The 15,709-nt window shown below is 34.6% G+C and overlaps 4 protein-coding genes across 4 annotated transcripts; 3 read left to right on the top strand and 1 right to left on the bottom strand.

Annotated features, from left to right (window-relative positions):
* Positions 1 to 557: 557 nt before the first annotated feature.
* LOC105767806 (zinc protease PQQL-like) lies at positions 558 to 7,635 on the top strand. Its single transcript, XM_012587375.2, has 21 exons — positions 558 to 932; positions 1,104 to 1,350; positions 1,437 to 1,562; positions 1,952 to 2,089; positions 2,196 to 2,330; positions 2,427 to 2,684; positions 2,780 to 2,917; positions 3,015 to 3,084; positions 3,172 to 3,385; positions 3,693 to 3,798; positions 3,987 to 4,220; positions 4,596 to 4,760; positions 4,848 to 4,997; positions 5,078 to 5,169; positions 5,422 to 5,503; positions 5,624 to 5,707; positions 5,790 to 5,906; positions 5,983 to 6,093; positions 6,219 to 6,299; positions 6,656 to 6,844; positions 7,106 to 7,635. The coding sequence occupies exons 1-21, from the start codon at positions 724 to 726 to the stop codon at positions 7,172 to 7,174; spliced, it is 3,015 nt and encodes a 1,004-aa protein (XP_012442829.1). The 5' UTR covers positions 558 to 723; the 3' UTR covers positions 7,175 to 7,635.
* A 1,031-nt stretch (positions 7,636 to 8,666) lies between these two features.
* Positions 8,667 to 10,345, top strand: LOC105767810 (60S ribosomal protein L31). The gene is made up of 3 exons (XM_012587380.2): positions 8,667 to 8,803; positions 8,949 to 9,059; positions 9,873 to 10,345. Exons 2-3 carry the CDS (start codon positions 8,977 to 8,979, stop codon positions 10,153 to 10,155), a joined length of 366 nt encoding a protein of 121 aa, XP_012442834.1. The 5' UTR covers positions 8,667 to 8,803; positions 8,949 to 8,976; the 3' UTR covers positions 10,156 to 10,345.
* Positions 10,346 to 10,464: 119 nt separating this feature from the next.
* Positions 10,465 to 12,465, bottom strand: LOC105767807 (uncharacterized). The gene is made up of 7 exons (XM_012587376.2): positions 12,204 to 12,465; positions 12,014 to 12,075; positions 11,805 to 11,888; positions 11,526 to 11,580; positions 11,232 to 11,367; positions 10,950 to 11,000; positions 10,465 to 10,871 (listed from the first exon to the last, which is right to left on the bottom strand). Exons 1-7 carry the CDS (start codon positions 12,334 to 12,336, stop codon positions 10,772 to 10,774), a joined length of 621 nt encoding a protein of 206 aa, XP_012442830.1. The 5' UTR covers positions 12,337 to 12,465; the 3' UTR covers positions 10,465 to 10,771.
* Positions 12,466 to 13,414: 949 nt separating this feature from the next.
* LOC105767811 (40S ribosomal protein S30) lies at positions 13,415 to 14,115 on the top strand. The gene is made up of 3 exons (XM_012587383.2): positions 13,415 to 13,547; positions 13,643 to 13,780; positions 13,892 to 14,115. Exons 1-3 carry the CDS (start codon positions 13,544 to 13,546, stop codon positions 13,936 to 13,938), a joined length of 189 nt encoding a protein of 62 aa, XP_012442837.1. The 5' UTR covers positions 13,415 to 13,543; the 3' UTR covers positions 13,939 to 14,115.
* The last annotated feature ends 1,594 nt before the right edge of the window (positions 14,116 to 15,709 follow it).

Here is a 15,709-nt window from a genome sequence, read left to right as displayed (position 1 = left end):
GCCAAGAATAAAAGAAATTAGGCTCTAACCCTTAAGAAATTAGCCAAACGCGAGAGGACAAAGGGTTTATTATACAACAAGAAGGGAAAATGTCATCCATGCTCACAAAATAACGAAAAACTCCATTCACCCTTTTCTTGGGCCTTTGGACTGCTTTTGTTCCTCTTCCTTTCTTAAACGACGTCGAAACAGGACTTATACCAGAGTCAAAATGTCTCGAGAAAGAGACAAGACAAGCACCAAAGCAAAATCCACAAATGTTTACTATATTTATCAAGGGCAAAGTTAGATGCCAAGATGGGTCCTTAGCCCTTTGGTTAAGTGGTCCAATTCACTTTTAGCCCCTTTTTAAGCTTAAATAATTCCGTTATTAAATAGTCAAATTTAATTGAAAAATAGATGGGGGCTATGGGCTAAAGTACGAAGCATTCTAATGTTCCCGAAAAGAAAAATGTTTACAAACAAAAAAATTAGAAAAATCTCCTTGGATTTCACGTGGGTTCCACGCAATTGGAGAGAAAAAAGAAAAAGTACGATCCAGTTGCAGTTGCAGGCCCAATCCCATCTTCAAAATGAACATTTTTTCCTTCTCAGATCAGGATTACAAATTTTTGCAACTACTAAAACTGATTGCCGTTAACAAAATTTTTTAAATAAATAAAGCAATTTGAAGAAAACGGAACATCGAACCATTCATTTATTCTCAAATTTCCTTCGAGAGACATGGATTTGCTTCCAATCGACAACTCGCAGATCGCGAAGAAGCACGGCTTCAGGTCCTTGAAGCTGGTAAACGTGGACTTAGATCAAGAGTTCCAACACCAACCCTTCGGAGTGGACTACGGCAGACTCGACAATGGACTCACTTACTATGTTCGTTCTAATCCTAAGCCTCGATTGAGAGCCGCTCTCGCTCTCGCTGTTAAAGTTGGGTTAGTCTCTCCTCCGTTTCGTGCTTTTCGTTCAAGAATTTATTGACTTAATCAAACACCTAGCAAGACCTAGCCCTTTTTAGGGATTTTTTTAGAGTTTTTCTTGCTTAAGCCTGAACCGTGTAGGAAATATTTTATACAGAATACTTAATTTTAACGGCGTTTATGCAGCTCAGTTTTGGAAGAGGAAGGTGAGCGTGGAGTTGCTCACATAGTTGAGCACCTTGCTTTTAGCGCCACTAAGAAGTACACAAATCATGATATTGTCAAGTTTCTTGAAAGTATTGGAGCTGAATTTGGTGCTTGTCAAAATGCGGTCACATCTGCCGATGATACTGTATACGAGTTGTTTGTTCCTATTGATAAGCCTGAGCTGTTGTCTCAGGCCATCTCGGTATTGGCAGAATTCAGTTCGGAGGCATATTACTATCCCGTTTCCTGCTATTTGGATGCTTTTTTTTATTCTTCTTTTGTGTGTTTCTTTACCACTGATTGGTTGTGCAGATTCGAGTCTCGAAAGATGATCTGGAAAAAGAAAGAGGGGCTGTTATGGAGGAGTATAGAGGAAACAGAAATGCCAGTGGAAGGATGCAGGATGCTCATTGGGCTCTGATGATGGAAGGTTCTAAGGTACTCCTACTCACTCATTTATATACAGATCATTTGTTGAATTAATTGATTTATAAGGGCTTTAGAGTGGAGATCTTTAGCCTACTCATAGCTATGATGGGATCTATTTATTTGTCTGATCATTAGCACTACTTTTGTATTCACTTTTATAATGGAGCTCAGCAAATATCATATCAGCGGACAATGGGGATAAGAATAGTGTTCCGTTCATAGTCTTTAGTGAACTCCTTTCATCTTCCTTGCTGTTGAGACTTGAGATTAAGCTTGCAGTTCAAAATTTCAAAGTAAAATCATCAATGTATTTTGATTGGGAGTCTAACTAGCTGATCCAATCCTAATTTTATGTTCGAGTACATTTTATATTACATCTAAAGCCGGGTTGTTTGCAGTATGCTGAGCGCCTACCAATTGGATTGGAAAAAGTAATTCGAACTGTGTCTTCTGAAACAGTGAAGCAGTTTTATAAAAAATGGTACCATCTGCACAATATGGCAGTGATAGCTGTTGGAGATTTTCCTGATACAGAGGTTAGTATATGTTAGCATGAAAACTCTACTCCGAGTTATAACCTTAGTCTGCTTACCAGTCCAGAGTGCTTAACAAATTCTCTCTTTGTTTCTCTCTCTCCTCTAGAGTGTTGTGGAGTTGATAAGGACTCATTTTGAGGGGAAAAACTCTGGGCCTGACCCTCCAATCATACCGTCATTTCCTGTTCCTTCTCATGAGGATCCACGCTTTTCGTGTTTTGTGGAGTCTGAAGCTGCTGGGGTAAGTACACTTCAAGTCTTGAACATATTTGAGCATATGGCTTTGTTGGATACCTACAATTCATAATTCCATTTTCTTGTCATTGCCTTGTAAAAGTCTGCAGTGATGATTAGCTATAAGATGCCAGCTGATGAGCTGAAGACAGTAAAAGACTATAGGGACATGCTTGTAGAGTCCATGTTTCTACATGCTCTGAATCAAAGGTTCTTTAAAATCTCTCGTAGAAAGGATCCACCCTACTTCTCATGCTCTGCTGCTTCAGATGCTCTTGTTAGCCCCTTAAAGGCTTACATTATGAGCTCCACTTGTAAGGAAAAAGGGACATTGCAGGCCCTAGAATCGATGCTAATTGAGGTTTGCTATCTTTTTTTGATCTCTCGACTCATTTGTATTCCTTTCTGCTTCCTTAATTTTCATTCATATCGTCTCGCTGATGTATTGTGCTTCAGGTTGCAAGGGTGCAACTTCATGGGTTCTCTGAGCGTGAAGTGTCTGTTGTCCGAGCCTTGTTGATGTCAGAGATTGAATCTGCCTATTTGGAGCGTGATCAAATGCAATCAACTAGCTTAAGAGATGAATATATTCAGGTATATTATTAGAGTGGCTAGAATCCTTTCCATTTATCTACCTTGAGGTTTTGTGAATCTAGAAAGATCCTTTATATTCATCATTTTCATTTTGCAGCACTTTATCCACAATGAACCTGTTATTGGTATTGAGTATGAAGCTCAACTCCAAAAATCTATTCTGCCTTGTGAGTGAACATTTCTTTTTCTAGACATATGGAGATGAACCAGGTTCGATGTTATGTTTTGCACTAATCATCATTACCTTTACATAGATATATCTGCATCAGAAGTGTCCAAGTACGCAGAGAAGTTACAAACATCATGCAGCTGTGTCCTAAAGACAATTGAACCTCAAGCTTCTGCTACAGTTGATGACCTTAAAAAAGTTGTGCTGAAGATCAATAATCTTGAGAAGGAAGGTAGCATTGCCCCATGGGATGATGAGTACATTCCAGAAGAAATTGTTAATATAAAACCGGATCCAGGGTAAAGTTTGGCCTTTCTACTTTAAAATGTCCTTGTATTGTATATTTGCAACTATTTTTACCTTGCTATCTATTTGTGTCCTCCTTTTAAATTTATTTCAATCATAAATGTAATGCACCTTACTAGGAATTAGGAATAACATAACTTCATATCATAGAATGTGATGGATTCCTTTGGTTTCTATCAGCACCTCAATTTTCCCTCTTCAGATTATTACTCTTAACTGTTTCAAATGCTCTCATTCATGAAAAGATTGACCATCTTCTTTGGTTATTTATTTCTAAGTCAGTCAAATTATTCACTTCAGGTACATTGTAGAGCAGATAGATTACTCAAATATTGGAGCTACTGAATTAACTCTATCAAATGGAATGCGGGTTTGCTACAAGTGTACAGACTTTTTTGATGACCAGGTATAATTGCTTTGACCATTGCAGCATCTCTATGGATGTTCAGTTACTTGCCTGAGGCAATATTTGAATAATTCTAGTAAAATTAGCCTTAAGACAGCTTTATGTGTCCTTTATTTGGTTTCAAGGTATGATATGCTTTCTAGAGTTGATAAATGATAAAAACATGCTTCTTATGCACCATTCAACAGGTTCTTTTTACAGGGTTCTCATATGGGGGGTTATCTGAACTTCCTGAAAGTGAGTATTTTTCGTGTTCAATGGGATCAACCATTGCTGGAGAAATTGGTGTATTTGGTCATAAACCATCAGTGCTAATGGAGATGCTTGCTGGCAAGAGAGTAGAAGTTGGTACAAAGCTTGGGGCCTATATGAGGACCTTCTCCGGTGATTGTTCACCTTCAGACTTGGAAACTGCCTTGCAGGTTTGGTTCACTGGAATTTTAAATGTAAACTTGTTGAGTATTGTTAGTGTTTTGTTCATCTTTTTATAACTTTCTCGTGACTATAATCCCAAATGAGATTGTAGAACTTAGAAGCACTCAACTTGATTCAAGTAATCATAATTTCCATGTAGTTTTCTCGACATCTAGCTGTAGCTTTAAAACTAGGCTTCAAAATGTTTTTTTGAAAATTTTCCTTTTTGTATATTGTGTACTGCTTAGAACAAAGGATCAGAAGAGGTGGCTAAAGATGTCTATCCTAACCCTGATTTACCAAATGAAATGTGCTGAATATTGTATTTTTGCTTTTCATTTCTAACTTAACTGTAAAGGTAAATTATTTAACTGTTCTGGCAGCTTGTCTATCAACTATTTACAACAAATGTAATTCCCGGGGAAGAAGAAGTCAAAATAGTGATGCAAATGGCAGAAGAAGCAGTTCGTGCTCAAGAGAGGGATCCTTACACTGCATTTGCAAATCGGGTGAAAGAGATCAACTATGGAAACTCTTTTTTTTTCCGGGTATGTATGATCTCATGCCTTACATATCACTGAGGTTTTCTGGCAGTTGTGCCTGCTTTTAACTTTCTTTGGTTTCATCTTTTGCAGCCTATTAGACTAAGTGACCTCAGAAAAGTTGACCCAGTAAAAGCTTGTGAATACTTCAATCGCTGTTTTAAGGACCCATCAACTTTTACAGTTGTCATAGCTGGGAATATTGATCCCACAGTTGCACTTCCTCTAATATTGCAGTATTTGGTAGGATGAGGTCTTTTAAGGTATCTATGTTTGCTTTCATCTTTCATTTATGCTAACAAAGGTTGCAATTATCTATTCAGGGTGGAATACCTAAGTCTCCTGAAGCTATATTCCATTACAACCGTGATGATCTCAAAGGATTACCATTTAAATTTCCTAAAACCATAATTCGGTAGGTACCTCTGTATCTGGTGGCGGTGGTAGACAATGTCAAAGGTGTTTTGACAAGAATATTTAGGTGGAGTCAGTCCCGCTGTCAATGGATTATCCTTGAGTTAAAATTTTAGCACTCTTTGTAACATGTAGTTGTACAGATACAATTTTGCATTCATGTATGGCATATTGGCTGGCTTTTGATGTAGGCTAGTATATAATTTCTATTTGGCATTCAATAATTTTTCTGATGCATTTGTTGTGATTGCAGAGATGTGGTACGCAGCCCCATGGTAGAAGCTCAATGTTCAGTCCAGCTATGCTTTCCTGTGGTGTTGAAGAATGGAACAATGGTGTGTGCTTTTCTTTTTTTGTTATAGGCCCTTGTAAATCTGGGAAAGGAATAATTGAGAATCTTGACTGACATTTTCTTTCTTTTTAATGCACCTTGCTATTGGAAACCAAAATGCCAGGTAGAAGAGATTCACTGTGTTGGTTTCCTGAGCAAACTTATTGAAACAAAAATAGTGCAGGTTCTTCGTTTCAAGCATGGGCAGGTATGCACTTCTCCTGAAATTTACGTTTTAACTGTTTAATTAATCTTTGACTAATGTTTTGTAATTGCTCTTTATGTTCCAGATCTATTCTGCTTGTGTTTCTGTGTTCCTTGGTGGCAATAAACCTTCTAGAACTGGTGATGTTCGTGGAGATGTGAGTATAAACTTTTCTTGTGATCCAGAAATCTCCTCGAAGTTGGTATGTATTTCCCTTTCTATCTTTCCTGCTTGTAGTGGCTAAGTGGCATCATCTCACTGTTTCAGTTGTGGAACAGGTTGATCTTGCTTTGGATGAAGTGGTACATCTTCAAGAAGAAGGGCCTACAGATCAGGATGTTTCAACTGTGCTTGAAATCGAGCAGAGAGCCCATGAAAATGGACTGCAGGTTAAATTTTTTATGTGCTTCATGTTAAAATTTTTGTGCTAGTCAGTTTCAAGGATTTTAACTTGTATCACCTTTTCCATTTAAGTGAATTCTGACTTCTAATTTTCAATCACTCACTGTCTCAGGAAAATTATTACTGGCTGGAGAGAATTTTAAGAAGCTACCAATCAAGGATCTACTCCGGTGATGTTGGCACTTCCTTCAAGGTGGTTTGCCTGTCTGTTACCTGAGTTTTATGTCTTTAAATTTTTATTTTCCATGTCTCTTAAGTCATCAAATCTGAATGATGTTGTCTGAAGTCTTAAGAGATAAAAAAGCATATATCCACAAGTAACTATGTACATTCAATTAATGGTTTTCGCGATAAAGTTTAAAAGTACTTTGGATTTAAAATCATTTTTAAAGAAAAAGGAGAAGATGATTTGTTCTAATATCATGCGCATGACCATCAGTGTTGCCTTTGCAATACTGAAACTAAAGCATGTCATTGTCAGTCATATTTTCTTTCTCTTTATTAGAGTAGAGTAAGTATTTATTTGTTTTGTTCCTTTATCTGGTGCAGATTCAAGATGAAGGACGATCTAGGGTTAGAGAAACTCTGACACCTTCAACAGCACAGTCAGCATTACGAAGGATTCTGCCTTATCCTTGCAAAAAACAGTACACTGTAGTGATTCTTATGCCACAAGCATCTCGGTTTAAGTTGTTAAGATCACTATTCAAGCAAAATGCTCCTAGTAGAGATGCAAAGGTCAGTTATCTTCTCATTTTACTGAACTTTGTGTATGTGGAATATATTAAAATACAATATCATTACTTGGATATCTTGATTCCTGATTTCTGTTATAAAAAGATGTTTCTGGGAGAGGTTTAAAATGTATGATTATACACCACATGCGCATGTCGTTTCACACGTTACATTTTTCATCAACTAGTGAAAATTTCCCTTGAATGATTCCAGGATGTTAATTTTAGAACTAAAACCAACAACTGACTTTTATGTGGGGCACAGATTTTAGCAGCCATTGCTGGTGGAACAGTCTTGGCAGCCTGCTTGTGGAGATATTCACGGAAGTCATAGCACACCTGTACGTATAAAAGCCTTCAATTGATCCCCGACCTCAAAACTTGAAGCAAGAAGTAGGATCGGATTTTTGTTCATTGATGTTCAACCATACAACCATACGGGTTGCTCTATGGAGCATTCATATTACAGGTAGTCAAGGAGAAGTAACCACCAAATCTACTACTGGGTTTTCAATAGGGGTGCTTGTATACTCATTTTTTTTACCTTACCAGTTAACTTGCTTCATTGATTTTTTTTTTTTTTGCCCTTTTTCATTTTTAACTTTCCATTTTTTTCATGGTTTTACGTGTGTTAGTAGTATTGTTACTCAAATTGCATAGGGCTAAGGCCCAACACTAAACAAAGTAAGAAGCTTGTGTGTAAGATTACGAGGTTGGCCTCTTAGAGAGAATGACACCTTTTCATAACATATTTGATAGACATGTAGTCACTTTTTTTTAAGTGACCTTTCATCATCGTTTTCCTTACTATCATAGTTAGAAAATTCATTTTAAACTTTGACACTGCTTTGATCTTCTCTCTGCCAAAGAATTATGAACACAGCTCAAAACAATGTCAACTAGAATTTTATTTTTTTATATAATGTTTAAATAGAAAGAAATATGTCTAAATGTGCTTAAATTTACGTCATTTTGGTTATTGTAATAGTAATTATACCAATTGAGTTCAGAGATGTTAGGACATCAAATTACATAGAAATCAAATATCTGCTTACAATTTGTAGATACTTTTAATAATAGCTACAATCCCATTGCAAGTCTTTCTGCAGGAAAAGGTGAGTTTTACACCTTTTTGCAGACATTGTAGATGATGCCTTGTGAGCTTTGGACGTAAAATGTTGAATTTAAGTTCAGCTTTTGAATATATATATATTTTATTTAAATAATTAATTTTTATTTAATTGAGTACATATTTAAAAATCTAAAATATTAATATATATATATATATTTTAAAATGGGCTTAAATGGGTTTCTCTGTATAGTTTTATATTTTTATATATTTTTAAAAAATTTGGTTAATTAAACAGAATTATTACAAAATAATTTTTTTTATTTTTGCTGAAAACAAAGGACTTTATAATAACTAAAATTTATGACATCCACTTCGTGGGTGTAAAATAATATTTTAAAATAATAATATTTATTAAAATAAATATATTCTGAAAGAAAGATAAATTAAAATTTAGAAATAATTTTTTAAAAATAATGATTATGGTTTGTGATATTCATTTATTAGTCAAGATTAAAGAAAAATAATTTGGAGAATTTGATACCCACTTAGTCTTTTTAGATCTCATATCTTGTTGATTCATAAATCAACACCAATATAATGAAATATTTATTTAATATAAATACACCGCGTAATTATCCTTAATTGCATTTTATATTAATATAATATACTCGATTTGGTTTTTGGACATTTCTTTTATTGATTTATTAGTGCCTTTTACCATGGACATGGATGTCATGGTGAAGGCCCAATCAAAGTGGAGGTCCACAGTCCATTACTATTTTTAAACGACACCGCTTCACATTAGGGTTTTTTGTGTTTCGTTTTTAGCTCAGCTCTCTTCCTCACATTCGCACCTCCTCTCTTTTGTGTAGCAGCTTCAAACGCCACCAGGTCCTCAATGCTCCACCTCCGTTTGATTTCCGAAAATTCCAACTAAAAACTGGATCTTTTTTCAAATAACTACAAACTGTTTTCTCTTTTTGTTTTTAATATATTAACAGTTGATTTTGAACTGACAAGGGGTGAGTGAATGCAGGTAAGGACTAACTCTAGAGTGAGTAACAATGGTTGAGAAAACAAGAGGAAGAAAGGAAGAGGTGGTGACCAGAGAGTACACCATTAACCTTCACAAGCGCCTTCATGGCTGGTAACTTATCTTTTCATTCTCATTCATTCACTCTCCTTTGTCCTCCTTTTCTTAGTATTGTACTCCATGTTTATTGGGTTTCTGGTTTGGTTGTAAAGCTGGTTGCTTGAGTTATTTACTCTTTCCAATGTTTCCATATTGTGTATCAATCGTATTGTTAATTTAACCTCAAGTGTTCATGGATTCCAAGTTCGCATAAGTGGATTAGCTAGCTATTACAGTCATAACGGTTTTCATTGTGACAAGAAATTATTTAGAGTTGGATGTAAGTGATTGTGAGATTCATGATGCTTTGAATGAAATGTTTTTGCACTGTCCGTTAATGGATATTCGTGAGATTCATAATGGTGGCGTTGCCTTTGTGTGTAACATTGTGCTTTGAAGTTGAAGGAATGGATTTTAATTAGAGGAAATTAACGTTATAAAAATGCCAAATATTGCATATCATGGTATGCAAGTTTTGTTCTCTTAACATTGATAGCTTTACTATACTTCTGCTGTTAAATTGGGTGGAATAAGTTATTTCTAACTCTGTAGCTTAGTATACCTTTGTTCGGAAGTAGAGGGATCGTTTAGCACTGTTGTTGGAAAACAACAATGGTTTAGAAATATCGTTTCTTAGCATAAACTATGTCTAAATTGACTCTTTAAATCGTAAGAGCTACATGTTTGTAGCTTCAACAGGTTAGTTTTTGTTTACAGTTGACTCGGTAGAGTTGTGGTGGAACCAGTGAGAGCAGCTTTTCCTCCACAATGGTGAAAGGTTTTTGAGTAACTTTTTTTTTTTATCTTCATTTTAATGTCTTGAAACAGCACATTCAAGAAGAAAGCTCCCAAGGCTATCAAGGAGATCAGGAAGTTTGCAGAAAAAGCCATGGGGACAAAGGATGTGAGAGTTGATGTCAAGCTGAACAAGCACATCTGGAGCAGAGGGATCCGAAGTGTCCCGAGAAGGATTAGGGTTCGCATTGCTCGCAAGAGAAATGATGATGAAGATGCCAAGGAGGAGCTGTACTCTCTAGTAACGGTTGCTGAAATCCCAGCTGAAGGATTGAAGGGTTTAGGCACCAAGGTCATTGATGACGACGAGGAATAATTTTTGTCTGTCTCTTGTTTTCTTAAAACTTGCATTTTGTTCTCCTACAAGTTTCATCAGAGTTTTGACTAGTTTTACAATTGTGACATTAAAAATACTTGGTTTGTGTTATTTAGATTCTTAAGCTTGTCTCTTTATTTTAGAGCTTTATAAATAGATTCAAATGATGAGTGTTTGGATTTATGTTAAATTTTCTGGAACTTCTCACTCGTTTTAGCTCTCATGTGTTATGTGAACAATATGGTTACAACTGGCCAATCCACATGAACATTAGGAAAACGATTATGGCCCAACGGGGAAGGTGTCATATTATAAGTAACAAATGGTTTTTTATTAGAAAATAAACACGAATATGTTAAAATAAATGAGGTATCATATTTATACAAATATATTATAATGAAGTCTCAAGTATGATAAGAAAAAAAAGAAGCTTACATGGGATTCCAAGTCCAAAACTACAACCATAGGCATCATCGTTCTTTTCTTTCTATTCTCCAAAACAACCCCTCTCGTTTGTCAAATCATCTTTCGAGACTCAGATTTGGAGAGAAAAAACGTCCAAATGAGAAAAAACAATTGAACAGAGTTCTGCCAAAACCAAAATGGCCTGATACCTCTAGCCGGCTTTGAATGCATACATATAGCTTCTGAGTTTTCTTACTTCTTCTGATGACTCAGAAAGGAGATGATCAACATAGAGACATACCCCAGCTCCACTGCAAGTTCGTTGCACAGGTAAGAATTTGATATGCATTATATGAAGATGAAAGAAAGTTCAGAGAAATAGAGAATACCATAAGGGCCCAAGAGGAAGCCAGATAACATCCCAACGGAATTTTGGCATTCTACCATGCAAATTATCATATAGCATCAGTTAGCTTGTGACGGGGTATTGGATATTAGAACATCCAGATTGAAGAATCAAAAGATAAACTTCAGCAAAACCAAGAATTTCTCAAAATTATCTTAATTGAGCATCATATATTGTTCTAACAAATTTCCATGGAACCATCAAGACAACCAATACAGATAACAAAAATCAAATTTGGGAATTAAAATTCGAAACTCGTATGTACCTCAGCATATAGTATACCCAGAAAATTGCAAGCACAAGGCCAATTGAGCATGAGTACCATATCCACTTTATGTGATCCTTTGAATTATTGAATAGACCCATAATGGCCATTGAGCATGCCAAAACAGCTAGCCAATCTGTTAACATATAAGCTTTAGTAAATTTACTGTATCTAACAGTGAGTAAAACCATATCAGATATGTTGAATGTAATATTGGAAAATATCGAAAACCATATCAGGCATGACAAGGCAATAAATGAATAAATATTGATGAAGATAAGCAAGGTGTCAAACCTGCAGTTATTATTATCCATGAATCAACATCTTCCATGAAGTAAGCATGGTACCGCTGTTAATCAAATTGCAACCGCAATGTAATAAGAAAAAGGAAATAAATGGTATACAATCAACCGATGGACTCACAAAATTAATACAATTGTAAAGCAAAGTGTATCATGGACCTTTCATAATCCAATTACATTATCAATTCCATAAGTTTTATGATCTGCAATGGTGATAAGCTTTTGGGCCATGTTAAGGTATTTGGTATTATCTATATGAGTAAATTCATACCAGTTCCCATGGAAATAAGGTCTGCTGATAGATTGAGTATAGAAGAAACGCCGAGTAACAAAAGAGAAGTGCTGCAAACACGCTCTATAGATAAAAAATAAAATAAAGTAACTAATAAGTATGGATAATGAAAGCAAAGAAATTAGGGTTGGAAATAAAATATCTTCTTTTTTTTTAATTTTAAGATTATGAAACAGCAAATAGACGACCTTCCATTGTAGACTTTGGTGAGCTTGCATCTTTTCAAGAGAACGAACCAACTCCTCTTGTTCTGTCAATTTCAAAACAAACACAACAAAATAAATAAATAAACAAATAAAAAGCCCCCTTTTTTGGATCATTATAAATCTGTTAAACAGATTTGATATCTGGGGAAAAAATGTAAAAGAGAAGAGAGACCGTTGATATCCATGGGACGAGCATCGTCGACGGTGGGGAGAGAGAACTTATCATCTTCCGAATTTCGAAATTGTCTCGCCAGTTTCCTCATTTTCAAAACCAATTGGTGAGCCGTCTTCAATTGAAAACCCATACAAGATGCCCACCTTGTTGAACTTGTTACTTGAATCTCGAAGCTCTAATGTAAACAAGGGCAACTATACGCCGTCGTTCAAGACTCAATCTTCAATATTCTTTACTTTTTTTTTTCTGAAATATCAATATTCAATACTTAAGAATTGGGGATTTTGCGTATAACTTTTTAAACTTTTAAGGATATAACAAGTATATCATTTTCTTTATATATTTATTTTTTAATTATTAAATATTTTATTTTTCAACAATAAATTATTTTAATAAGCTTTATTTGAAAAATTAATAATAACTATAAAATTAAATTTATTAGATAAAACTAAAACACATATTATTATTCGAAGTTCATTTATCTAAGAAGCGATCAATTATTACGCAAACGTATTTAGAGAGTGGTTTGGAATGCAAAGTGAAAACCAAAAGTGTCACTCTTACAACCCTTGCTCTAATTCCATTCCAAATTTGACTATCTAGATATTTCTACTTGCAAGCAACATCTGAGTTTCAGCAGCTTTAATCCAAGCTATCCCCAAAAGAGCCAGCTTGGATTAGAAGAGCCCTTACATATTGTAGTATGCAAACATGGTTACAACATTCTTCATGTCCCTATAGAAATAAAAACTTTCAGACGAGCACACAGAGTGACATTGAATTCCTCGACAATTATCCAATGATTATCATTAATCCTATCCTGAATATCCTTGATATGCTCCCACAATTGTCTTATTCCATCTCTATCATTTTTACCATAAACACTAAACATAAAAACTTTTTGTGAATCAATGCTAAAACTACAGGTGATGCAGTGATCAATAATAACATCTACTAAACCCATCCATATAATCCAAATTATTTAATTAAATATTATTTATTTTATTAAGATTTTTAATTAAATATGGAAAAAAATGAAATTAGTCTCTAACATCTCTTAAAACTAGATGACGGGCTCACAATTTTCCCTTGAAGGTCCACTAGAAAGCCCAAATACGACGCCATACGAACCAAATGATACGGCTTTATTCGGGCTATTGAAAGGTCCAAATTCAACTTTATCGTATCAAGCCAGCCCAAAGTATTAACAACTCTATATAAGCATACAAAACCCTAACCTTAAGTTTCCCTTGTTCATTTTCAGCTCACCGCCATAAGCGAAATCAAAAGCCAGCAGCGCTGCAGCTAAAAGAGCAGTCGTTTGACAATTATTCGCCATGGGTAAATCTTCAAATCTTGATTTCTTAGCTTCTCTTCATTGTATTAGGTCGTTTTGTTTGGTGTTGATCATATCGAGTCGTGTTTTTTTATTTCAGGTAAGGTTCACGGATCTCTAGCTCGTGCTGGTAAGGTGAGAGGCCAAACTCCTAAAGTGGCCAAGCAAGACAAGAAGAAGAAGCCCCGTGGCCGCGCTTACAAGCGGATGCAATACAACCGCCGCTTCGTCACCGCAGGTGTTTATTTTTTTTCTCTCTTTCAGTTTATTTTGTTCTTTGGTAATCGACTAGCCAAATCACTGAAACTAAATGATTGTTAGTAATGAGTTTTTGGGGAATTTTTTACAGTGGTTGGATTTGGCAAAAAGAGGGGACCTAACTCATCTGAGAAGTAAGAGATCTATGTAGGTGAAGAAGGCAAGAAGCCTTGTTGAAAGCTTTGATGGATTTTAAGTCTTTGTTTTCTTTTGATAATGTTTTTATGATACTGGTTTCAAGGATTGGATTGAACTACCATTTTGTTTGCTAGATATTATGTGATATTGTTATCAATTATCTTAATTTTTGGTTTACTATGAGTTTCGATTCCTCTTCATCCATGCTATAATTGACTTGCCGCCGCCGCCGCCCCCCGCCCCCTACATTCACTGCCGAAATTAATTGTTCTACTAGTTAGGGCTGAGTGGAGAATGATTTGAAATACTACTATCTGAGAATGTGGAGTCCAAAATAATGAACGAATGGATAGATTATTTTCGTTTAAGTAATTGATTTCCCACTTAATTCTTCTATATGCTCTCTTGATCATGGAAATTCAAATTTAGTCCTTGAATTCATTATGTTGTGGGTCTGCAATGATTATCATGTTCTTGAATAATCAGCCTAACCTCTTTCAATAGGAAGAATCGGTCATGTGGTGCAAATTACGGGGGTTTTCTATATTCTTGTTTAATACCATTCTGCATTTTGTTTTAGGAAGTCTCTTTAAATAATTTTAGGAGAAATTCCTAACAAAGAATATTATTTTTCTGTAAATATGACATAAGGAATCTTTTGGTGAGAAACTAATTTCACTGGATAATTTATCTGTAAATATGAACATCGGACATCTTTTTAAAATTTGATTCTTACTCCTTTTTTAATTTCAAGATCAACTTCTAATTTGTTGTGGCAATTTAATAATGGAAATCGAACTAGGAGTGAAGGATTTGTAACTTTCAACTTTAAGGTTCAATTTGGTGTTTTTGGTTCTATTAAGTACGCGAAACATGAACTTCAATGACTGAGTACATCAAAGTGAATCTTGAAAGACATGTTTTAGCATAGCAATAAACTAAACACGATAGATAGCTTTTGTAAGTCTTAGCATAGTAACAATCTAATGTTAATAGATTAGTTTTTATTTTCTTTATTTTTTTTAACAGTAATATGATTAGCTCGACTTGAATTTAGGTTATGCCTGGGACGGCGATGAATACCTTAACTATCTTGTTTACGCAAATCACAATACCACATTTAATGTTATCATTTTTAATTAAAGAGTTGATTATCCTACCTACAAATTTTATCACCAAAGAACTGGTTGTTGGTTTTTGACACAAACAAAGAAAGTTGAAAAGAGAACTGTTTTGTTAAAACACTAACTACCTACTTTACTAATGACATGTATTAACAACGAAAGCTAAAAAAAAATAAGTGGATTTGTCAATATATTATCCACATGCGACTTTTTTCTTAAGAAAGCATAACTAGCATCGATATAACACAACATTAATAGTGTTGTTGAGAGTACGATATGAAGTTTAGAAAGAAATTATTTCGCTCAAATAATCTAGATTTATTAAGTTCCTACACTCCATTTTAGGAGATGATTGACTTTTCTTTATTCAAGTTTTTTACAATTATTACATTTTTAGAGTTCTCTTTGTCACTCTTATATTTGTTTCTTTTTAAGGTTTGTTTAGTTAAAAAAAGTATAATATAAATAATTTTAAAATTTAGAGATAAAGAAAATAACTAACATTTATTTATTAAGTAAATTTTAAATAAAAAAATAAAAAAATTATTAATAAGATAAAAAAAAAGAGTTAAATATTTAGTTGGTAATTTAATTTTGTTGACATAATATTTGAATTAATAAATTTAATGCTAACAATTAGAACTGTG

The sequence above is a fragment of the Gossypium raimondii genome, chromosome 5 (genome assembly GCF_025698545.1).
Source record: "Gossypium raimondii isolate GPD5lz chromosome 5, ASM2569854v1, whole genome shotgun sequence".
Classification (NCBI taxonomy): Eukaryota; Viridiplantae; Streptophyta; class Magnoliopsida; order Malvales; family Malvaceae; genus Gossypium; species Gossypium raimondii.
Note: the sequence above shows the minus strand (reverse complement) of the source record. Positions and strands in the feature narration are given on the sequence as shown.

What these genes read in the sequence shown, in the direction of transcription:
- LOC105767806 (XM_012587375.2), top strand. Translation starts at nt 724, where the DNA reads ATGGATTTGCTTCCAATCGACAACTCGCAGATCGCGAAGAAGCACGGC. An exon ending in GAAACTCTTTTTTTTTCCGG is followed by an intron (nt 4,761 to 4,847) that starts GTATGTATGATC and finishes CATCTTTTGCAG; the next exon opens with CCTATTAGACTAAGTGACCT. An exon ending in ATGTTGGCACTTCCTTCAAG is followed by an intron (nt 6,300 to 6,655) that starts GTGGTTTGCCTG and finishes TATCTGGTGCAG; the next exon opens with ATTCAAGATGAAGGACGATC.
- LOC105767807 (XM_012587376.2), bottom strand. Translation starts at nt 12,336, where the DNA reads ATGGGTTTTCAATTGAAGACGGCTCACCAATTGGTTTTGAAAATGAGG. An exon ending in ACCAAAGTCTACAATGGAAG is followed by an intron (nt 11,889 to 12,013) that starts GTCGTCTATTTG and finishes TTTTATCTATAG; the next exon opens with AGCGTGTTTGCAGCACTTCT. An exon ending in CTTCCTCTTGGGCCCTTATG is followed by an intron (nt 10,872 to 10,949) that starts GTATTCTCTATT and finishes ACGAACTTGCAG; the next exon opens with TGGAGCTGGGGTATGTCTCT.
- LOC105767811 (XM_012587383.2), top strand. An exon ending in CCGCCGCTTCGTCACCGCAG is followed by an intron (nt 13,781 to 13,891) that starts GTGTTTATTTTT and finishes AATTTTTTACAG; the next exon opens with TGGTTGGATTTGGCAAAAAG.
- LOC105767810 (XM_012587380.2), top strand. Translation starts at nt 8,977, where the DNA reads ATGGTTGAGAAAACAAGAGGAAGAAAGGAAGAGGTGGTGACCAGAGAG. An exon ending in CACAAGCGCCTTCATGGCTG is followed by an intron (nt 9,060 to 9,872) that starts GTAACTTATCTT and finishes GTCTTGAAACAG; the next exon opens with CACATTCAAGAAGAAAGCTC.